Source organism: Adiantum capillus-veneris, chromosome 13 (assembly GCF_014529385.1).
Source record: "Adiantum capillus-veneris isolate H3 chromosome 13, ASM1452938v2, whole genome shotgun sequence".
Classification (NCBI taxonomy): domain Eukaryota; kingdom Viridiplantae; phylum Streptophyta; class Polypodiopsida; order Polypodiales; family Pteridaceae; genus Adiantum; species Adiantum capillus-veneris.
Window position 1 is genome coordinate 20,067,593 of NC_140943.1, and position 23,720 is coordinate 20,091,312.

The following is a 23,720-nucleotide window of genomic DNA, read 5'->3' on the forward strand; positions in this document are numbered from 1 at the left end:
AATCTACCCATTGGCCGACATCTTGCATAGTAGGCATTTTCCCCGGGAAAAATAGGATAACTGCATTCATAGCGTAGTGTGCAAATGGGTCCATGAGGTCCTGTACGGAATGCGCACCTCAAGAGCAGGCACCTGACCATTCCATGCATGTCGAGCCTCCTCAAAGTCCTCATACAAGCATGCCTTGATCTCAGAAGCTGCCTCCGACTTGGGTTCCATCGCTTTCCGACGCTTAAAGACGCACAGTGAGTCAAACATAAATTAAAAAAACCCCTTCTTCAAACAAAACCAACTGGCGATAAAATTCTGCAAACTACTGTGGAGAAAACTTTGCAAATAACATATGAACCAAAGCTATGTACATACTTCACAGAAAGAAGCATCCAAAACCCACAGCAATATACATCAGCTGAACTCTGCCCAGAGAATTTGGAGCTTTACTCAATACCTAACCTGTGATCCCTACCAATTGAAAACATTACAATCTGCCCTGCCAGTCCTACACAGCGAGACAAAACAGAACAGCGCTAGCCACACTTGGCGTGCAAAACCTGCCGCACTCCCACTGACATACGTGCTGGGCAAAACTGCGCTCCTCAACAGCGTCGAGCAGGTGGGCGTGCTGGGTAAAAGGTTGCGCAGGAGCAGTCGCGCAGGGGCAGAACAATGCGTACCCCAAAACACACACACACACACACCCTCGCTGGCAAAATTGCAGATGGCTGCTGCTGCGCGCAGCGTGCACAAGATCTACGCGACAGAGCAACACACACACACACACATGCACACACACACATACACTTAGGTATGCACACATATACTCAAATGAGTGAGCGCAAAAAACAATATAGGAATGACCCCTTGGTAAGAGTGAACAAGACCTGCCTCCGACAGGTTGCGTGAGCTAAAAAGCAGCTCCATTTGGCCTTGCCCTCTAAAGGCTTTTGTGCTTCTAATGATGACATCACAAGTGTTGAAAAATTAATTTGAAATGATACTAGGATTGATTCTCGAATGGCCCCTAATCGGCAAGCTCGGGATTTTAGCATGTGCCGCTGCTGGCGGTCGAACCTGAGTCTGAACCGGTGTTTGGGATTTTTTTTTTTCCCCAAAGATACAAAATTCCTTTTGTCGATTTTGTCAAGAGGAAGTTTTAGAGAATTAGGTCATTTTTAGGGTTTTTCCCGGTATTTTTGACGGCACGATATTAAGCTGAGTCACATTTTTCCGAACACTGGTCCGGACTACGCGTCCTGGCAGTACATAGGCTATACTTTGCTTTGAGTACTATCGCCCGCACTGCGCCTGCAACATAGGCGCTGCCACCCTTCTGTCATGTTCGGACGGTAATGTATGCACGTGCGTATGTGCGCGCTCGCTTGTTGTGTGTGTGTGTAGGAGGGAAGGAGAGAGAGAGAGAGAGAGAGAGAGAGAAGAGAGTGTCTTACTTTGTACAGAATTTAACAATCATGGGGGAGACCTCCTTCAGACACAGTTCAAAGTCTAACAAGGAGAAGCGGAGGGTAGCTGACCGTGCTACAGATTCGATGGTCTCTTTCAAGCTTGCTTTTCACGCTCTGGCTATTCTTTGCATCACATATGCTGGGCTTTTGTGGGTTACACACAGTGCCCTTTATGGCTCACGTGTAACCCCTTTGCCTTACAATGCATCCCTGGATAAATTCTCAGAAGGTCGAACAATGAAGCATATCTGGCATTTAGCGGATGAGATTGGCATTCGCCAGGTACCTCTTACCTTATTCCGATTGAGTTTTTCTGTTTTTGAGCACTGCAATTTCAAGGATTCCTTGTCGTCGCACCTGGGTTTGATTTCCCTTTTTCATGTTTGTTCTTGCCTGGTTTCTATTCAATGCCTATAAATTGACAGTAGAGTCTTGGGGTTGATGATCGTTTTTGGACCAAAAGAAACTACACTACAAGAAAAAACATCAAGAGCGGTCCTAATGTACAATACAAGTTGGATTGAGCTTTCAAAGAGTAGGCTATTTCAGCTTGGAACCGATATTTGATTGAGAGTTTTGAATGCAGTACAAAACCTTAAAAAAACTCGAGCGCACTGTGTGCTAGTTACTCATATTAAATAATCAAGCTCCAAACTAGTGGTTTTCTTCTCCCCTTAGAACTTGGCAGACAAGGCTTAAATTTTGTAGATTGATAAGCCAAATCAATTTATCATTTGTGGTAGCATAATTGCCATTGGAATAAAGATAGGAGATCCACCGCTCGGCTCTTTAGCGCTATTTGGCATGCTCCTTAGTTCAAAGTTTGTAAGGGATGCTTTGGGCAAGTATTTGGTCATCTTTGTCCAAGGGTAGCATTGTGATTGAAAACTCTTGACAATCCAGAGAGAGATTCCATAACTTTTAACACCCCCTCTTATCTTGTGGAAAGGAAGACAATCCAGGGAGTTGGAGTGGGCAATGTGCAACTGTGGGTGAGGGTTTCGTGGAAGAGGATATTTGCAACAGAACTTCAAGGTCGACCAATACACGGCTGTTATACCATCCAACCTCTACCTTGAAAGACATCTGGGAAGTAAAATGCGGTGCGTTGGAAGTAAATTAAGCTCTAACAAGAATCTCCTCAACTCAACCGACTCATGACTTGCACAACCAACATCTGCAGCAAGTACTGCTACTGACCGCTCGAGGAGATAGCATCAAAATTGAGGGCATAGGCATTAAATGAGGGTATCCGGACCATTTCTTCCCAACTCACAAATACTTTACCTTTTTAGTAAGAGTCGGAAATTTGCACCTCCGATCACATACTACATGCAAGAATCTCCAAACCACTGTGGGAAGTCCAAGAATGTGGACAACCGAGGCTACTGAGACATCAACCGTTCGATGACGAAGAACCAAAGAATTGCACCAACCACCATATATCATGAATGACTTGCATACTACATTTGAAGGAACATCATCAAAACTGACAGTGTAAACTGCTGTTTATCTTCCTCTCAAAGTGAATCAGGAACATACATCCAACATAAAAGTAAACATCAATACTGAGATTGCAGCTATGATGGCAAAATCAAGAGACCCTCAACCCAAGCTCTGCAAGAGAGGAGCGACATGCTATAGAAAGCCGCCAAATAGACTGTCAATCTTGTCCGCTGCACGTGGAACCACTGACTCCCAAGCTGGCTCCACATCCTCCTCTAGAGGGAGAACATTTGGACCATGGATAACTGCAACAACTCTCCAACAGTCTCTACCTGTACAAATGGATCACCCAAGGTAGGGGACTGACAAATATTGTTGTAGTGTCTAACCACCTTGTCAGGTGTCTTGCTGGTTTCATGGCTTGGCTCCCTTCTTGTGCAGTAGGCACGGCACCAAACTCAGCAGCTGAATTGGCCTGCGCTCTCGGAGAGGTCGCTGAGTTGCTTTGCATTCTTAAGTCTTTTGTGTCATTGTGGAATGGGCATCATCAGCACTCTTCCATGTTGCAAGTTCAGAGATTCCTAGATAGCCACTAGCTTATTAGTTCAAACTACCGTTTTTCATGGCCTTTTTAGTGTTGGGGAATTTTATCCATTTCAAGATCCTTTACATTCGTGCTGTATGTTCGGGCTAGTTATTATACATGCGAGTAAAGAATACATTTTCTGTCTTTTAAAAAATTCAGGTCTTGAGAGAAGTAAGTGTATCAATTTACTGGATCAAAGGCAGTTTTTGGAAAGGGCTGATTTGTGTTTGTCTTGAAGGAAATCTTATATTTAACTTCTGATTGTGCGAATTGGTTGTCCAGGAGGGAAGCATTGGTTTGATGGAAGCTGCAAATTACTTGAAGCTACAATTAGAAAGCTACAAGCAACGGGCAAGTGTGAACCTCAGGTTAGATTGTGTTATGATGAAAGTAAATGATGTAGATAGAAAGAACTAATTTTGACATGAAGCTGTGGCTGTTTGTTGATGTTTCAATTAGTAGGCTTAATTGACTCATCCATTGATTTTCTAAATTCCAATGTGCGATCTAGTATAATAGCCTATTTGAGCATGCATATCCTTCAAAAAGGCTTGCAAGTTTTCTGGCCGTCGTCCCTTGGGCTTGTCTGGTCTTACCTGGGCTTTGACTTATGTACAACATGTTCGCATGGCACATTGAGTCGCATGTGTATGGGAAAGAGGGAACATCACAATGAACCGATTCTGACAGCTTAAGTTCACTTGACATGAACTATTCATATGGAACACACGTATATGTAGTATGGGAACTACCATTGGATACCTGTGGTTACCTTCGCCCTCTTTGGAGATTTGACGTGTGGAGGGCATCTCAGATGTCAAGATAGGGACATTGATGGAGATTGTCATTTGGCCGTGCCGTTGAAGAATAGTATGAATGTTACTGTCCAATGCATTTTGAGATTCAAGGTAGTGATCACTGTCTCTTTAGTGTGAGGTTTCGTTCACGTGTGTGGTTGCATTTACTTTGCGGAGTTCTGCAATACCTGATTAGAAATGTTTAGGGGCAATTTTGTTGGAGCTAGAGAGCATTCACTTCCTTGGGTACAAAAGTACAGGATCCCAACTTCAGATTACTAGCTTCTTCTGTTTGCATGGAGTCGGGGCTTCCTTCATGGGTCTATTGCTGTGGGCTGACTATCCAACATCCTAAACAGGACACATGACATTAGATGGAGCTAGGTTACATTCTCAGGCGCAATCCTTCTCATTGCATGACATGACCCTCCTGTTCCTATGGAGCCTTGTTTCATCCCTAGCTTATAATATGTGCATATGAGACGGTGTTGTTGTCTTTTAACCTTTAGAAGGTTCAAATAAAATCTTTTCTTTTTGCAACATAACCTTTCTCTCTCTCCTATGAGCTAATTTTTTTTCTACTTTATGTTAGGGTGGAGATAGATCAGACTTCTGTTTATGGTTCTTTCAACATGATGTTTTTGAAACACAGTATTGGTTTGGCTTACAAGAATCATACAAACATTGCTATCAGGTATTGCTTACTGGAAAGCCATTCAATATTCCTCGTTTGCTTGATGGTGCTTGATGCAGCTATGAAATCAGGTGTTTTGGCTGCTGGATTGTCTGGGAATTTAATTTTTATAAATTATGTATCCTTCTGAATAAAATAAAATGAGAGTCAAGTCTCATTGTGACAGGCTTTCTTAAGGTTGTTTCCAAGCCAGACAAAGCCTTTACCACTCTACTCAGAATTTGTTGTACACCAAGGTATCACACACATCACTCATAAGGATGTAGGGTCTCCTAGGGCAGTCTAGAGGGAATTTTATTTATCAAGGTAAGAGGGGAAGTTAGTCACAAAGCGCTTCATAATTACACATAAGATATCCTTAGTCACATATCAGGTCATCAAGCATGGTTTGCTGGCATGTTGTTGTAAGCACTTTGCGACTTGAATTGATAAGGGAAAACGTACTGCAGAAAGGTTCCAAAGGTTAAAAATAGCAGGGGTTATGTATGTTGTGGTGTAGCTCTCTTCCAGACCAAGCACCAGCATGCAATTAGAAATAATCTCCAAGGTTGACACAGGTATATATGAAAGTTGAACTGTAGTGTCTAGCAAAGAGGAGCAATGGAATAGTAGAAGGGATCTTTCAAAGGGTTAAGGAACATGTGGTCGTTCCGACAACTCCAAATAGATCACCAAGCCCACGAGGAGGGTGGGAGCCCATCTCGATGTCGTCTCCTTTTCTCTCCACTTGTCCCTAAGATAACCTTCCCCATCTGTCTCTCTGGATCTATCTCACTAAAAGTCGAGCAACATTTTCTTTGAAAGAGCCAAAGAACTAAGTAGTAGAACAACTGAGCAAGGAGTCATTCAGTGGGTGTGATATATGAGTTTGTGTCATGCATATCATCCACTATTGTCATCATGCGTGTACAAACCCTAAGCCTAAAATATCAATCTTCAATATGAAGTTATATGTGATGTAATTGCACAGCAATTCTCCAACCATGCAAAGATCAGCTCTCAAAAGTAAGATTTAGTATTATCTTAAAAAAGAGACCTCTTTTATACTAACAAATTTAGTGTTGTGTCTCCTCTCTTCAATTTTGGTAAGAGATAAAAGTGATACCAAATAGCCGAAAGTGCGTGATACCAAATATCAAAAGTACTTGTTAATTGAAGCGGGAAGTCGCATAGGAAGACTCAGAGAACTATGCTAGAAGTCGTCGAGCAAATCCTAGGTAAATGAGCGTTACTCTCTGTTGAATGCCTAGACACCGACAAGGCCTATTGAAATTGGTGTTGGCAAGCATAGCATCAAATAGGAAGCACACCAACTGGGCATCTCCAAAGGAAGACTCCTTCCCGCCGAGGAAAGTGTCTTTCCATCTTCTTGCTAGATACTTCGGCCACCTAGTATGACATTTGTGCGTGTGCCAAAGAACATTGCATATTGTTTGACGCAACATGTACCCAAGAATTGGGTTGGAGCTGGACATAAAGCTACCTCAAAGATGCCATATTATTGATAATTTACTAGCCTCTCTCTTATGGGGAGCTTCAGCCTTCTACTACATACTTAGTCCTTCCAGCGCTCTCTTTTGCTAGAAATCAAAGAAATTTATGTCTTTATCTTTATAGTTGTAAGGTGCAGCGGAATGAATGTTGTTTTTTCTCAAGATTAGTGATCTTTATTGCTCAAGGTTCCTTTTAGTTCTTAGGGAAGGAGAGAGCCTTCCGTCTTGTGGAGAGTGCTATGATCACGAACAAAGTGAGTGGATGTTGTGCGTGCAAGTGAATGAGACTGAGAGAAGGAGAGAGAAGAGATACGACACCCGAGAGGTTGTAAAACCCTCCTCCGAAGGCCCCACTCTCGTCGGCTAGAGTGGTCTATTCTTTGATTGCACAAAGGTGTACAATGTGTATGCAATGGACAGATGCAAGTTGGACTATGCCGATGACGACGACGACTCGATGGCTGAAATCTGTAGGCCTCTAATCGCTGAATTCGGGGACTGTTTTGGTGGCTGAAAATGACTGTTTTGGCTGCGTTTTCTTGGGCTAAACCTGGGGGTACTTCTGCAACTGAATGGGGGCTGATCTGCTACTGTTCTATATGCTGAATTCTACGTTTTATCCCTGCTGAAAACTGCATGAAGGCTAGCGTTAGTGATGGGACTGAAAACGTTGGAGAATCTGAGTTCCTGCTGGCGTTTTGGGGAAGAAAAACGCTGCTGAAGCTGGGGCTTTTCTGCAAATGAAAACGCTGGCTGAAATGGCACTGTAGGGCGATCATGCAAGGGGGAACAATGCGCTAGAAGGTGGAAGCTTCAAGGCGATGCTGATGCTGTGGAAAAACGCCAATGGGATGGGAGGTATGGCGAGGGTCCACTGCGGGGGGGTACTGCTGAGAAGGTGCTTGTTGAGCGGGAAGCTCCTGCTGCCTCTTCTGCAAGAAAGTGCTAACTTGGGTTTGCTTATATATTAACTTAGCAAATTGCCCTACCTACTTTTGTTGGAAAGTCACTTAAAAATAATAAGTGAAAATAACCAAAAATAGGAAAATAGGGTAAATGCACCGGAAAATTCCCCTAACTGATGCTAATGGATTCTGATGGGAATTCCGATGATCATGCTGTGTGCAACCGGAGGATATGCATCTATGCTAAGTGACTGGGCATGCACGGTCTACGAATAGACTCACAAAGTGCCAGATCACTGCTAATCTAGATTGACTTGACTGACGGGAACCCTGTTATGGTGTAGCTTGTCCACGGACACATAGGGTTGGGATGTGTCAGTTGACATCCCCTCCTTTTCAAAGTGAGGTATTGGTACCGAACTGTATGGCGTCGAGGGAGATCGCCGATAGCATCCAGAATCTTGGAAGGGACTCTTCGTCGGCCCACTCTGATGTGTGGGTCGTGCAGTACTTGAACTTCATAAAGGTCTGCAATGCTTGCTTCTTTGGGCAGTGCTGAAAGCCACTCAAAGTCTTCTGTGGCTCCTTCAATGCTTCAACTTCGTCTAGAGACTTGCTTCTTTCGTCTTCAAGAATCTCCATGGCTGAAAATTCCTGAAACCATCTCCAACACAAAACCATGAACATATCCAATTCATGTAAAGTGAAGGAAAAAAATCTTGTCCTTACTAAAGACTGTGTATGCAATGTCGATGAACATAGAGACGGAGTGACAACTCGTTCATCAAACACATGCAAACAATGCGCTTGAATCTTTTCTGTTTGATCGAAATCAATCAACTGTGGCAAATCACAATGGAAATGCCCATGCTTGGTGCTCATACTATCATGTGCTCGTTCGGAAACTGTGTCATGCCAAGGAAGAGACATGGAATGCGACTTCCTTACATTCAAACTTTTCAGCTTTTCATGAACAATCCGTATACATTCGTGCTCATCCATGATAGAAACGTGCTCAACATACAATATGTCATGCCTAGGAAAAGGGATCACATAACGATGCTGACTAAAATACAGGAAACCTTCACGAATGAAACACTCGAACAATGCGTGCGTATCAATCGTGCGAACACATAATACTTCTTGTGAGGGCTCTTTGGACCAAGGCTCGAGAGCCAAGATCGCTTCTTCGGGATCTATCGAATCTTCTTGTGGGAAATCTATGGACCTCGACTCGAAAGCCAAGATCGATTCTTGGTGATTGATCGAATCTACAACGAGGTTAGCTTCGCTAGAAAAAGCATCAACTAACACATCATCCTTGTGAACAATCACTTCATCTTCATGCAACTTATCATGCTTGTGAGAAATCACATCTTGATCATGCAAATCATCATGCTTGTCATTGTCATCCAAATCATTATCGTTGAAATCATCATGCTTCGCATAATCATGCAAGTTCTATGTGTCATGTTGTGGAGAAAAAGAGACTGAGAGAGTCTCCTTATCTCGAATCCTTTCAACCTTGTCCTGCATATTAGCAATGAGAGATGGAGAAGGAGCAGTGTCCACTCCATGAAAGACAGTAGGAGAATCACTGTCGGCATTGAGAGTTATAGTGTTAGCCGCAAATTTTATGACAGCATCAATCTCACGAAACCATTTAATGCCTAAAATCATATCACATCCTGAGAGAGGAGAAACAACAAATCTTCTAGTGAAGGCAGTCTGTTAGATTGCAAACAACACATCAAGGCATTCCTCGGTGATGAGAGCGTCCGTACCAGGACGAAAGCCAGAGGAGATCTCGGACTAACTTCGAGGCGGGCTCTCTCAACAAGAGAGGAACTGATCGTATCATGCATACTACCTGGGTCAAACAATATGACAAAACTGTGCCCCGACGTACGACCATAACATTTAATGAGTGAATCATCAATGGGAGGGTCTTGAGCAACTTTGGGCACAATCGTGTTATCATTCATTGCATTGACAGATGTAGTGGGTGCTGTGGGTTCTTTAGATTCATTCGATTCAAGCTTAGGACATGTTCGTTTTATGTGACCCTTAATGTGACAATGAAAACAACGACCTTCCTTAGAATAAGTGCTTTGTTCTTCCGAAGTGATTTATCCTCCTACAATTCCTTGTGCTACCTTTTCATATGGAGTAAGCTTAGGTTTAGCAATTGTGTTAGCCTTACCCTTACATTCATTGGAAGAATTCTTTGATGAGATACTGTTGGTAGATTGGTTAGAAGAGTTATCATTCTTACCATTCTTACCGTTCTTACCGTACTGAGGAGTCTGCGAGGTACTTGTGGAAGTCTGTTCTCCTTAGGCTTTCCCTTGTTGTGCTTCATCTCCTGTGCGAGAGCAATCGCTACCGCCTTGTTGAGATCGATTGGATCGAGTACCTCGACATCGTACTTGATATACTCATCCAATCCAAAGAGAAAAGCCTCTTTGCGCTCTTCATTCGACATGCGTAATTGAGTACCTAGATGCAAAACACGATTAGAAAAAGATATAACTGGCATACCATTTTGCTTGAGAGCGTGCCAATCGTCCTTCAATTGTGCGAGGTACAGAGGTGGCATAAACCCCGCCTTGTGCTTGTCTTGGAAATTAGCCAAACTAAAAGAGAGGGGCGTGAAATCGTCGGCTGTCTCTAGGTGCGCGGCTAGCTGTGCCTCTTGCCATGCGTGGTAACAATCGATGGCATCACCGGCAAGGTACATAGCTGCCGTCAAAACTTTGCTATTTCCTGTCTTCTTAGTTGTCGCAAAATAAGCATTAAATTGATGCAACCAAGAATGAATAACTGTAGCATCCATCTTACCGTCATACTTACTGAAAGTCAACTTTTCTGTAACTGGATGGTTGGAATCCGCGTCATGGCTTGCGTCACTTGACGAACTCCTACGATCTTTGGGTGGTTCGGTCTTCGAGGTTAGGATTTTGGCAATAAATTCTTGATTGCGAACCTCCCTTTGAGCTTCACGTTCGGCATCCTTTTCTGCTTTTCGTACATCTCGTTCATCGCGCTCGCGTTCAAGAGCAAGTCGATTTTCTTCTTGTTTTGCGGCAAGAGCAATGCGCTCACGTTCCTGAGCAAGTCAATTTTCTTCTTGTTGTGCGATCAATCTTGCGTTTCTTTCGTCGCGCTCGTGATCCTTGGCTTCTTGTGCACGGTCCTTTGCTGCTTGTTCTTCTGCTTTGCTTGCGAGTTGTGCCAATGCAACTCGATTCGTTTCTTGTTGTTGTGCCATCATGTCCAACATCGACTTGACCATCATCTCCATAGGAGTGAGGACAACTCGTGGCGTAGATGGCGAAGGGGGGGGGGTTGGAAAAATCTCATGGTGGGAAGAATCCTTCGTCGCCTCTCTCATGCTCATCACCTGAATGCGAAGTATCCATGCTGCTTCGGGTGACGACCATGCACTAGGATCTTTGGTTCTTAAGTTCGCGAGGAACTTGGGTTCTTGAGTGTCTTGAGGTTCTTGAGGTCCTTGATTCGTGAGAATCTTGGGTTCTGGAGGTTCTTGAGTCTTGAGGGTCTTGGGTTCTTGGGGTTCTTGAGGTTTTCTTTCGCTTGCAAATCGCATTGGAGAAGGATCTTCTCTTCATCCGAGTTCTACCCTTTTCTGCGGGCGCACCCCCTTGGCGGCCTTGCGCTCACACCAAGGTTGCTTTTTCCCACCTCACGTTGATTGGCCGGCCGCTAAGTGCACGGTCCGCTCTCAATGAGTGAAAAGAGACACAAGGGGAGGTTGGACAAGCCTTCTTTCTTTGGATTCTTGTCACTCTGCAACAAAACCCGATTAGGAATCGCCACGCCCAAGTAAACTTGGGTTCGTGCGATTGCAACAAGCAAAAAAATTCTTGTGGTTCTTTCCTTGAGTAATGTAGAACACTTCCAAAGCTCTAATACCAATGTAAGGTTCAACGGAATGAATGTTGTTTTTTCTCAAGATTAGTGATCTTTATTGCTCAAGGTTCCTTTTAGTTCTTAGGGAAGGAGAGAGCCTTCCGTCTTGTGGAGAGTGCTATGATCACGAACAAAGTGAGTGGATGTTGTGCGTGCAAGTGAATGAGACTGAGAGAAGGAGAGAGAAGAGATACGACACCTGAGAGGTTGTAAAACCCTCCTCCGAAGGCCCCACTCTCGTCGGCGAGAGTGGTCTATTCTTTGATTGCACAAAGGTGTACAATGCGTATGCAATGGACAGATGCAAGTTGGACTATGCCGATGACGACGACGGTGATGACGACGACGACTCGATGGCTGAAATCTGTAGGCTTCTAATCGCTGAATTCGGGGACTGTTTCGGTGGCTGAAAATGACTGTTTTGGCTGCGTTTTCTTGGGCTAAACTTGGGGGTACTTCTGCAACTGAATGGGGGCTGATCTGCTACTGTTCTATATGCTGAATTCTGCGTTTTATCCCTGCTGAAAACTGCATGAAGGCTAGCGTTAGTGATGGGACTGAAAACGCTGGAGAATCTGAGTTCCTGCTGGCGTTTTTGGGAAGAAAAACGCTGCTGAAGCTGGGGCTTTTCTGCAAATGAAAACGCTGGCTGAAATGGCACTGTAGGGTGATCATGCAAGGGGGAACAATGCGCCAGAAGGTGGAAGCTTCAAGGCGGTGCTGATGCTGTGGAAAAACGCCAATGGGATGGGAGGTATGGCGGGGGTCCACTGCGGGGGGGTACTGTTGAGAAGTTGCCTGTTGAGCGGGAAGCTCCTGCTGCCTCTTCTGCTAGAAAGTGCTAACTTGGGTTTGCTGATATATTAACTTAGCAAAATTGCCCTACCTACTTTTGTTGGAAAGTCACTTAAAAATAATAAGTGAAAATAACAAAAACTAGGAAAATAGGCTAAATGCACTGGAAAATTCCCCTAATTGATGCTAATGGATTCTGATGGGAATTCCGATGATCATGCTGTGTGCAACCGGAGGATATTCATCTATGCTAAGTGACTGGGCATGCACGGTCTACGAATAGACTCACAAAAGTGCCAGATCACTGCTAATCTAGACTGACTTGACTGATGGGAACCCTTCTATGGTGGAGCTTGTCCACGGACACATAGGGTTGGGATGTGTCACGTGTCAATAGTGGGAGATGATATTGCAATTATGTGGTCGTAAACGGACTAAAGATTGCCTCATATGAAAGAGGTAAGACCTTTTCTACACTCACTAGTCACTACCTAGAGCATGAGTAAGGAGAATCTTGACAAGCTACATGAGTAGGATTTCACGTAGGGCAAACAAAGAATGACGAAGAACTCGTGGAATCTTTATGGAGCATTAAAAGAATGGAAGAACATTGCCATTAGATTGGATACTGAGTACAATGCTGGTACTCCAATCCCTGTACCTTCACACTGAAGCATGCTAGAGAATGAGTCCTCTGCACGTATTTAAAGGCCCTTGCCCTTGAAAAGCAGTTACATGAAAAGCAGTCAGACTCAAAAGCAACTGGTCCAAAAGCACTAGTGCCAAAAGTTGCTAGCGCGTTTTGCAAAAATCCATACAACTGCCATGTTAGCATGTCAACGCGAATTGCAGACGTCCGCACAACTGCCACGTCATCAGTTTTTACGCTTTGTGTGTGTGTTGGCCTTGCTTTAATTTTAATGCCGTTGGGTCCCGTGGGCCCCATCGATTGGGGTTCCATAAGTTGGTAGGACGACTTCTTGTTCTGCTGTTGCTTGTTCTTCTTAGGGTTTAGGCCCCTCGGCCGGGATCTGCAGTTTGGCTCCGTTCTTTAGTGGCTTGACACGTGAGCAATTTGTGACTGTATCTATGCCGTGGTGGCCCGAAAAAAAGTGGACAATGGCACGCTGTCAAAACCTTTTCCCTTAGGCTATGTAAGACACAACATCATTTTCTGCATCAAATAGCCGTCCTGTATGGAATAGCCTGCAGCTGTCTCCCCACTTTGTATCTGGTGAAAGATATCTGCAAAATCAGGGTCGGTGGCGTACTGAGCAATCATATCCTCGAAGCTTTGATGATGTATTGTGGAAATAGCTAGAATCAAGGGCTTGCGAGACAATGCATCTACCACTAAATTCTTTTGTCCGTGAACGTGGACTATCTGAAAATGAAATTGTGATAGAATATTAGTAATCTCATCGTCTTTTCGGAAAGCTGCTTCTGTGACAGGAAGTAGCGTAAACTTTGATGGTCTACAAAGACAGTAAAGTCAGCTCTGAGTAGCCACTGTGTAAGAGCATGGATAACTACTAACAACTCTTTCTCATAAATCTATGCAACCAGTTCAGGACGTGAAAACATCCTGCTCTCGTAAACAATGACATGGCCTTCTTACATCAAGATTGTTCCCAGATTGCTACCACAAGCATCACAGTAAACTTCAAATGGCTTTTGCAAGCCTGGCAAGGCCAAAATTGGTCTTGTTGTTAACTTTTCCTGAAAGGATGCAATCTCTGTCGGTCCCCAAGTAAAAGGAACCCCTTTTTAAGTTCTCACATGCAAGAGAGAAGCTTCTCTGCAAATTTTTGAATGAACGCCGAAAGTATGAGCAAGCCCAAAAAGCTTCGAACTTCATGAACATTCTTCAAATCGGGCCAATCACGAATGGTCTCAACTTTGGGCGGGTCCATCTTTACACCTTCCGTTGAGACGATGTGTCCCAAAGAAGTGTATCTCTGGCAAGAAAATTTCGCATTTACGACCAATTTATGTTTCCGTAGTGCTTGGAAAAACCTCTAACAGATGCAAGCGGTGCTCTACCTACCTCACTCTTGGAGAAGAAGATGATGTCGTCAAAGAACGTGTCCACAAACGATCAGTACTCTTTGAAAATTCTATCCTTTATACGGTTGAATGTCGTTGCAACATTCTTAAGGCCAAATCACATCACCAAAATATTCGTACAAACCAAAAGTTGTCTTGAAAGCTGTCTTGTAGACGTCTCAAGGAGCAATTCGGATCTAATGATATACACCCTTCGGATCGATTCTGCTAAAGCAAGTAGACCCTTGAAGTCTGTCGAGTATATCATCGATCCTTGCGATAGGGAATCTGGTCTTGATGGTGATTTTATTGAGAGCTCTATGGTCAATGCACATTCTCCAAGATCCATTTTTCTTCAAAACCGACAGCACTGGCGACAATAAGGTGGTTTATTGGGCTGAGTGAAACCCTTTTCTACAAGCTCTTTCATTATTTTCCTCTTTTTTTTTTTGAAATCCTCTGATGATCTTGCATCATGTTCCCTTAGTTCTGCTCTGTGGTTTGTGGCAGAAATTACGGATGATGTGGCAGATTTTTGGGGTGTTAATAAATTAGTAGATGTGTTTTCAAGGGTGATTGCTTATTGTATTTGATGCTTTTCAGCCAAGGCCCTTATAAGAGATCCTAGAGGCCACTCTTGCAGGTCAACTTGGTAGTAGATTTCAGAGTACGCTCCTTGTAGCTGTACTTTGTGTAGATCAAAATAAAAGAAATACCAAAAGGGATGCCAAGGTTTGGGGCCAATACTTCTGGGAGTGGAACTTTGCCACTCCGTGTCTATATAGTGTGATCTATCTTTTAGTTGAGTGGTGTTATAAGTGCTAAAGTTTGTTCCAATTGTCCTTTTATTTGACACGTGGTGTCCCAAGTGGTTACAACAGTATCATAGCTTTAGTCGTTTGCTTTTTCGACAAGCAAACCGGTCCTTAGAGAACAGACAGTTGGCACTGAAGGACTTCGACGAGTATGTACAGTTTCTCGTCAATGAATTGCACAACATATTTTCAAGGCATCCTCAACGTAGACAATTTACTTGTTTAGCACAATTTGCAAGTGTAAGGTCTAGAGAAAGGGGTAAGGATTTTAACTCGGATCTAGTACTCTGCACAAACACAAGGTTACTTCATTTCAATGGAGACAACTAAACTGAAGACAATGTGTGTGTGTGTGTGTGTGTGTGAGAGAGAGAGAGAGAGAGAGAGAGAGAGAGAGAGAGAGAGAGAGAGAGAGAGAGAGAGAGAGAGAGAGAGAGAGAGAGAGAGAGAGAGAGAGAGAGAGAGAGAGAGAGAGAGAGAGAGAGAAAGAAAGAAAGATTTTTTAACGTCTATGTCAGGCCGAAATCGGCCTATGAGACAAAACAGATGTACATGGTGTGTATGTCATCTGTCTATCGGAAAGACAAATGAAACAAAACTGATACAAAACTGAACTGAATGTAGGTAGTGGAGTATCTGAGGAGGGATGGAGCTCTATCTCTCTAGGGGTATATGCATGTCTATATGCTCAAGGTAGTACAATCATGAGAATGCATCAAGCTATCTAGCTCCATCCTGTACTAATGGGGGGATGTAAGATGTGGTACATGGGCGGGGCTGGTGCCAAGGCTACCCGGATGAAAGCTGTCGGGTCGGCCCTCATCTGAGCTACTCGCTCCTCAGTGGCACGGCGCTCTCGGGCTCGGATCTCCTCGATCTGTCGGTGGTGGGAGCTCGCGCCCCTGTAGCCTGTGACTCGTGGTCGTCGTCTAGCTCGGTTCACCTCCGCCTGTGGGAGTGTCACTCCCCTCTGAGTGTCTGGTGAGGGAGGGGCGGCAATCCTCTGAAAGAAGTCTGTGAGCTGCGACTGTCTCCTCTCTGTCTGTGTAGCTGTGTGTGGCTGTAGTAGTGTGTCCCGATGGCTCTGTATCTCTAGTAAGAAACGTCCGAGCTGTCTCTGATCTCGAGAGTCCATGATCTCTCGGAGAGTGGGCTGTCCTCTGAATAAGGCCTCATACCTGCCTCTGATCTCAGTGTATGCTCTGCATCTACATACAAACTGCTCCTCACTCTCTACCTCCTCTGTGCAGGCTCTGCAGACTCGCTCCTCCCTGGGAACACCAGTGTGTCTCCCGATCTCAATCTCTAACCTGTGTGAAGCCACTCTCAGCTGACCAATCGCCACCCCTGAGCTATGTGGCATATATGTGTCCATATAGCGTGGTCTCTGTATGAACCCCCCAGACAATATGGTGAGAAACTGGTCTCTGTAATCTGACATCCTCGTCCCCAAGCCAGGTGACTCCCAGACTCTCCTAGTGTATAGCTGCCACAGATCCTGTCTCAATACCAAGTTCCTCTCACTGCGAGAGAGGTGAATATATGGTGAGTGGGGGTCGTACTGGAATGGTGGTAGGCTCTCCATGTCAAGACCGTGTCCCTCAAACCATGCTCTGACCTGTGAGTACCATGCTCTCTCATGCCCACTCTCTGATAGCTGTATAGCTGCCTCAAATGCTCTACGAGTAAGTCTGTCAGGAGGTAGCTCTCTCATCCTCTGGAGGAAGCAGACTGTCTGGAATAGTGCCTCTACAACCATAGGTGGTGTGGCGAGCTCGGCTCTAATAATGTCATGTAGCACTGTCTTCTTGCTGAGGAGCAAGCGTGAGATCATACATACCTGTGGCCTCTCAAGCTGTGTCCACTGGTCAGCTGTCAATCCTGGTGCCCATACTGCCGCCGAGTACATCAGGGCCGGGGTGACTAAGGTGTCGAAAAGCCACCCCTTCGTGCGGGGCTCCTGAAAGTGTGCCTGGTGGCACCTCCGCTCTAGCATGGTCAGAGCTGCATATCCTCGGGTGAGCCTGTCAGCAGCAGCCTGCCTCATAGTGAAGGGTCCTGGTAGGCTGGTGAATGTGATGCCAAGGTAGACATAGGAGGTGACTACATCAACCTGTCCTCCTGCTGCTGTGAAGGTGGCAGCGCTCCTCACTGCACTGGATGTGTGAAAGATCATGACCTTGGTTTTGCCAAGGTTCACAGTCAACCCCCTGTGTGTGCTGAATTCGTCCAAGGCCTGAAGATGGCGTTGCAAGCCCTCGGGTGACTCTGAAATCAACACAATATCATCAGCATATAACATGATGTGGACCGGAGTACCTGCCAAGTCGCTCCCCTCTCCCCCTGCTCGCAGTATGTAGTCGGAGATCTCGTCGATGTAGAGCCCAAAGAGTGTCGGGGAGAGTGGGCATCCTTGCTTAACACCAATGGTGCTAGCAATGGTCTCTAAAAAACCGCCTGGGCAACGAACCCGACCCGTCACCCTCTCGTAGAGAGTATATATGGCCCAAATCATCTGTGTTGGTACCCCAATGCTGTGAAGGCGCTGGAAGAGTCTCTCGCGTGGGACTGTGTCAAAGGCCTTGCGGAAATCCACAAAGCAGCAGTAAAGCCTCTTCTTCTGCGCCTTTGCCCCATCAATGAGGCAGCGCAGAACAAAGATGTGATCAGTGGTGGAGAAAGCTCGTCTGAAACCTGCCTGGCCTGGAGCTCGTAAACCCTCCGTCTCTGCGTAGCGGCTGAGCTGTGCCTCAAGTACTGCTCCATATAGCTTGGCCATCGTGTGGCCAATCATGATAGTCCTGTAGTTCCCTAGGTCCAGGGTGTCGCCAGATTTGTGGATAGGCACTATGGTGTGCTGTGTCCACTCCTCTGGGAAGCCCTCCCCTATAGCCCGGTTGAAGACATGTGCAATCAACGGGGCTATAGTGGAGGCCGCATAAATGATGTGCTCACTCTGTAATCCAGTATGGTCAGCTGATCGTCTGTGCTGCATGCGGTGTATGGTCCTCTCTACCATCTCTGTTGTAAAGAAGGAAGAGCACGTGGGGCGTGGCCCGTGTGGCTGTGGGATAGGAGGCTGCCCTGGCACCTCATAAAGTCGCTCTGCATAATCATGCCATATCTGTGGATCCTCAATAGCTGTAGTCGGACGTGGCTCGCGCAGGGTGCGCCATGCCGTCGCGCTATCCATGCTCATGAATAGGCGGTATAGCTCAAGCTCCTGTGCCTCTTCGAATGCTCGCCGCTTTTGGCGTGTCAGCGTCTTCATATGCCGTCTGGCCTCTCTCTCTGTGATCTCTCCTAAGGCTCGCCGTGCACGGAGGCGTCGGTATAGCTCTCTGCACTCATCATCATACCAGCGGTTCTGAGGCATAGTCCCGGGAGGGGGAGTGCGTCCTGTGTGAGTGGTGTGTGGAAAAGAGCTAATAGCTGAAGTGTGGAGAACGGAAGAGATATGTGATGTGAGAACTGAGAGTGGTGTGGATGGGTGGAGGAGGCATAGGCCATGCTCGACCTCGGCCGAGTAAAGAGGGGCTAGCTCATGTGTGAAATGGATGGTGGTGTGTGGAGTGTGTGCTGTGGAGCTGTGTGGGATGGTATCTCCGGTGATGGAGAAAGAGAGGTATGTGTGGTCGGCTCCGATGGGTATCGGTGGAATGGTGAAGGATGTGATAAGGTGTGTAGCCTCCCTGGGTCCCAGAATATAGTCGACTGTACTCCCCCCTCCCTCTGTAACTCCATGTGGCATACAAGTCAGGCCCCCTGAGGTGGGCCACTGGGCCATCCCGTTATAAATAACGAGACGGTGCTGGGAGCCAAGTCGAAGTAGATGTCGTCCGTAGGCTGTGACTGGAGCTCTGTCTGCTGTATCTCTCATAGTAGCCTCCTCATCTAGAGTGTGTAGTGCCTCTGGGTCCTCGTGGTCATATGCCTCGCACTGCTCACTGCGCGTACGAGCATTGAAGTCTCCCATAAGGAAGACTTCACCCAGTGTGGAGTACTCCATAATCTCCTCCGTGAGGCATGCGTACGGTGACTCCTGCTCAGTAGGGGCGAATCTAGAGCCTGTGGGAGCAAAGTAGCAAAGGGCAATGTAGACGATCCTGTCTCGTGAGAGCTCGAGACGAATCCATATGTAGCGGGCCTGTGGGTCCCGGGCAACAATCTGTAGTCTGTTGTGAAGCCCCTGTCTAAAGAGTATGGCCACTCCTCCTGAACCGCGAGTGGTGTGCTGGCGCATACATCCCCGATGTAGAGACTCCCACTGGAATCCATGTATCCGTGGTAGCCCTCTCTCTGGGCTCTCGTGTGTCTCTGTAAGTAGAATGATGTCTCGACCTCTCATCACCTCCTCAAGTCTCTCTGGGTGTGTCCATAGGTCTCCATTGCAATTCCAAACCGTGACATGAATCTCCTCGTGTGTCCCACAGGCCGCGAGTCCCTATGCGATGGTCTTGCCATCAATGATGACCCTGCCATCTCGATATACTGCCTTCTTCCCTTCTTTGCGGGCTTGGTGGACTCTAGGCATGCACGCGCGACGGTGATCTTGTTGCATCTTTGTGAGGTCATCATCAAGATAAATCGGGGGGCCTTCTAGTCCTCTCAAGATGACCCTCTTTCGGAGGAAAGAAGTTCGAGACTCCTCGGAGGCGAATTGGAGGATGAGAGCTCTCTTCTTTGGATCTTTGCCGACTCTCCAAACTTTGGAGAAAGGGATCTCTTCTTCCTTGTATCCCACTTTCTTGCATAAAGCTTTCCCATCGCTCTCGGGTGTAGACCCTTCTTCTTCTTTGATGCCGGTCACTCGCACATTGAGACGGCGAGCTTGTCGCATCTTCTCCTCCTCGATGGTTGTGTGTACTATGAGTACCTCATCTTTTTGGGCTTCCTCTCTTGCTACCTTCTTGATATTCTTTTTGACCACTTCGACCCATCCTTCTTTGGTGGCCTCTAATTTGTCCTCAATGCTTGCGGTGAGGGCTTTGGTGATCTCCTCCTTGAGGGCTTCCTTAGCCTCCTCTTTAATCTCTCCTTCCTCGGGGGTGAGGGATGTGATGGAAGCATGAAGGAGATCGATTTGTGCCTTCATCTCTTCTTGCTCTTTCCTCCATCTCTCCCTCTCCTTCTCGTTCTCCCGTTCCCTTCTCTCCTTCTCCTCTTTGAGGTTTTGGATTTCCGCTCTCATGTCCTCCTTCTCTTCGTTCCATAGCTTGATGAAGGTGGCTTTCTCCTCCCTCCATATCTCTCTCTCCATCCACCATTCTTTCATGTCCTTCTCCAATTGTGCAAGCCTCTTGTTCGTGAGCATGAAGGTTGTCTTCATTGTCGATGTCGGCGTCTTGATGGTGGGGGAAGACATGGTTGTCTTCGAAGCTACCCTCTCTTCATATTGTGAAGAAGAGGGGAGAAGGGGAAGAGAGGGAGTACGTGTATTGTGTGTGTATGCGTATATGCGTGTATTATGTGTGTGGGTATGTATCCGTGTGTGTGTGTGTGTGTGAGAGAGAGAGAGAGAGAGAGAGAGAGAGAGAGAGAGAGAGAGAGAGAGAGAGAGAGAGATGGCTGCGTGATGGGAGCGAGTAGGGGCTGCGTGAGGGGGAAGCTGGAGGGGGGCTGCGCGAGGGGAAGAGAGGGAGTACGTGTGTAGCAAGGAGAGGCAGTTCAGCAGCAGCAGCAGGTATAACAGCGACAGCAACAGGCGGATACCGGGGGTGCTGTGCAGGTGGGGTGGGCGCGCTGAGCACTGGGGTGACAGCAGCGCGCAGCACAGTAGTAATGTGCCTGGGGCAGCACAGCAGCGGGTACGCGCGCTGGTGCAGCAGGAGGAGGGCGCTGGTGCAGCAGGTCCGAGAGAGAGAGAGAGAGAGAGAGAGAGAGAGAGAGAGAGAGAGAGAGAGAGAGAGAGACGACACCGCATATCGGGTCCCCACCAACCTCAAGGGCACCCTTGCTCTTTTGCCAGAGCAAGTACTTGCTTTAGTTACTTGCACGAATCTGATACAGTGGCTCAATGCCTGTGCTGAATACTTCATGCCGATGCGTCATGCAAAAACGTTAGGCTGGATTTGATGGTGAGGTTGAGTATCTGCGAAACGTTAGGGCACACTTTGAGGACATGGCAAGCTTTCAAGATATGCTTTAGTGCTAGGCTTCATTATGGCCGAGTCTGCCCTTGATTTTCGGAGTCATGACAAAGACTCAGTACGTTGAACTTTGTGTTGATGTATGCTCATGTGTGCGTGTGTGGTTTGAATTTCCCGCCAAAAAGAAGGATAGTGGAGATCTAGTCGAGAACGGGACACCGCATTAGCGAACAAAAGAACATGACCCGTGTCATCCACCACCCGATGCACCTGGTAGATTCCTTTTTGGGAGAGAAAATACGTTTGGCGAGGAGAGTGCTGAACCAAATTTGAAGAGAATGCCTTGCTCCAATGCAGACTCTCCAATCGAAGAGAGTTACTGAGAGGGGATTGTCTACCATGCCATGCCAAATGCGAAGTGATAGCCTTCCAATCAACAACGAGAGAAGAAGTAAAGGGACATCCAAGAACGTGTCCTTCAAGCTTCCAAAAATAACATCCCAATATGCCTTGTTGGGTTAAAGGCCTAAATAACCCCCTTTTATGTACATTTTATACTTTGTTCAGGTTCACATTGAACCTGGATACATTTTTTAAAGTCACTTTTAATAATAGTGGAAAAGCCTAAAAACTCCACACTTTTTCCAAAACTACCGAGCGCTCTCTCTCTCTCTCTCTCTCTCTCTCTCTCTCTCTCTCTCTCTCTGTGCTGTTTTCCATCTGTAGCGCTAACCCCTTCTTGCACCTATGCCTCACTCTACCCAGCCCAATCCTGCACTCCTTCACCTCGCGCATCTCCCAGTAGCCTCTCCTTCGTGCTTTCAATTGGTATCAGAGCCCTAGGGTCTGAAACAGGTCCTGCACAGGCTGCTAAACAACGCTATATTGCTTTCCCGCGACGATTTTCGCTTCCATCGCGAAGCTCCTTGCTTCCGGGGTCAAGAAGGTCACCAAAACAGCCAAAACAGGCTGTTTTAGGTCAAAACAGGTGATTTACAGGTTATAACAGCAATGCACAGGTGTACCAAATTTATGGGATCACATGTATTGATGTTTTGTGCGAGGATTTCAGTGAAAAGGTGAGTACAAGTGATTTAAATCGCATATTCAGTTGAAAATTCAGATTTGGACAGTTTCTTGTTGTCTATCGTATGCAAAGTCTTGTGGTTGCACCTATTTGCTGAAATTTTCAGCTTATTGTATCTCTCTTGTATACATACTTGTGGTTGAGTTAAGATGGTTGCTACCTCTTTCGCATCTGACACTAAAAGTTTGATGGAAATCAAATGGTTCGATGGTCAAGGCTTCGACCTTTGGCAAGAACGGATGCAAGGTATCCTTTCCTTAAAGGATTGTGAAGATGCATTGGAAGAGAATAAACCGCAAGGTTTGTCTGATTTAGAGTGAGCCAGGTTGAATAAGAAGGCCATGGCCTACATCAAAATGCCTATCAATGATGACATTTTGACGGACATTAAGCGTTTGGACTCTGCTTATGCAATATGGTAAAAGCTAAAGTCCAATTATGAGAACACAACGCTTGTGACCCAGGTGCATTTGATGCGAAAGTTGGTGAATATGCAGCTTGATGACTCGAAGTCCGCTTCTGAGCATTTGAGTGCTTTTACAGGTGTGTCGAGTCAGTTGTAGGACAGTGGGCTTCAACAATTTGATGATAAGCTGAAAGCTATTTTCTTGCTTATGACATTGCCAGATACTTGGGAAACATTGGTTGTCTCCCTGAGTAACAGTTTCACCCTCACGTATGACGGTGTGAGAGGGTCTATTCTCAATGAAGTGATTAGACGCAAGTCTAGTGGGAAAGGTCGAAGTTCTGCCTACAATGCAAGAGGTAGAAATCAAAAGCGTGATGTGGGCAACATGACTCAAAATAGCAGTAAGAGCAAGACAAAGGATAAGGATGTCACTTGCTATCAGTGTTTTAGAAAGGGTCACAAGAAACCCGATTGCAGGTATTTGAAGAAAGAGCAGGATAGGAAGGAGGAAGCGCAAGTGAAGACGAAGAAAGATGAGAAGAAAGGGAAAAATGAGTAGGTGATTCCTCCAAGGATGTTGAAAATGCAAATGTATCCTCTAGTGTGGTCATTGAGGAGGAGTTAGACGTTGAGGAAATTTTGGTTGCGGCTTCATGCCCCTCAGAGTTGGTGATAGCTAATGCAAAAGACATGCTTATCTCGAAGAAAGATGTCATTGATGCATTGCTTAGTGCTAATGATGGCCTATCTCATTGTTGGATCCAGGTGCCTCTTTCCATGTGACTCCATCTCTGGAGTGTTTTGCTACATATGCTGCAGGCAATTATGGCAAGGTGTACCTTGGTGATAATTTTGTTTGCAATATTGAGGGAATGGATACCATGCGTTTGGCTCTTAACAATGGTCAAGAGCTTGTTTTGAATGATGTCAGGTTTATACAAGGCATTAAGAAAAGTTTGCTATCAGTTGGCTAGTTAGATGTACATGGTTTTACTACCATCTTTGCTGGGGGTTCATGGAAGTTGCGTAAGGGCTCTATGCTTGTTGCAAAAAGGTTTAAAAGAGGTACTTTGTACTATCTTTGATGCAAAGCTTTGCCTGGCAAGTTTCTTGCTGCTGCTGAAGTTGCTTCACATACGAAATTGTGGCATAAGAGACTTGG

At 45.9% G+C, this 23,720-nt stretch overlaps 1 protein-coding gene across 4 annotated transcripts in view; it reads left to right on the plus strand.

Moving 5' to 3' along the window:
* The first annotated feature begins 1,211 nt into the window (after positions 1 to 1,211).
* The window catches only part of LOC147443677 (Zn-dependent exopeptidases superfamily protein), a 179,868-nt gene continuing 157,359 nt past the window's right edge, over positions 1,212 to 23,720 (plus strand). The window contains exons 1-4 of one of the 4 annotated variants that reach the window (XM_086526479.1): positions 1,212 to 1,346; positions 1,458 to 1,745; positions 3,778 to 3,863; positions 4,885 to 4,986. In XM_086526479.1, coding sequence (XP_086382605.1) covers positions 1,470 to 1,745; positions 3,778 to 3,863; positions 4,885 to 4,986 — 464 coding nt within the window. In that variant the 5' untranslated portion in view covers positions 1,212 to 1,346; positions 1,458 to 1,469. Of the gene's footprint in view, positions 1,360 to 1,457; positions 1,746 to 3,777; positions 3,864 to 4,884; positions 4,987 to 23,720 lie in introns of those variants that run through there. The other 3 variants (XM_086526478.1, XM_086526480.1, XM_086526481.1) reach the window with 3 other exon arrangements.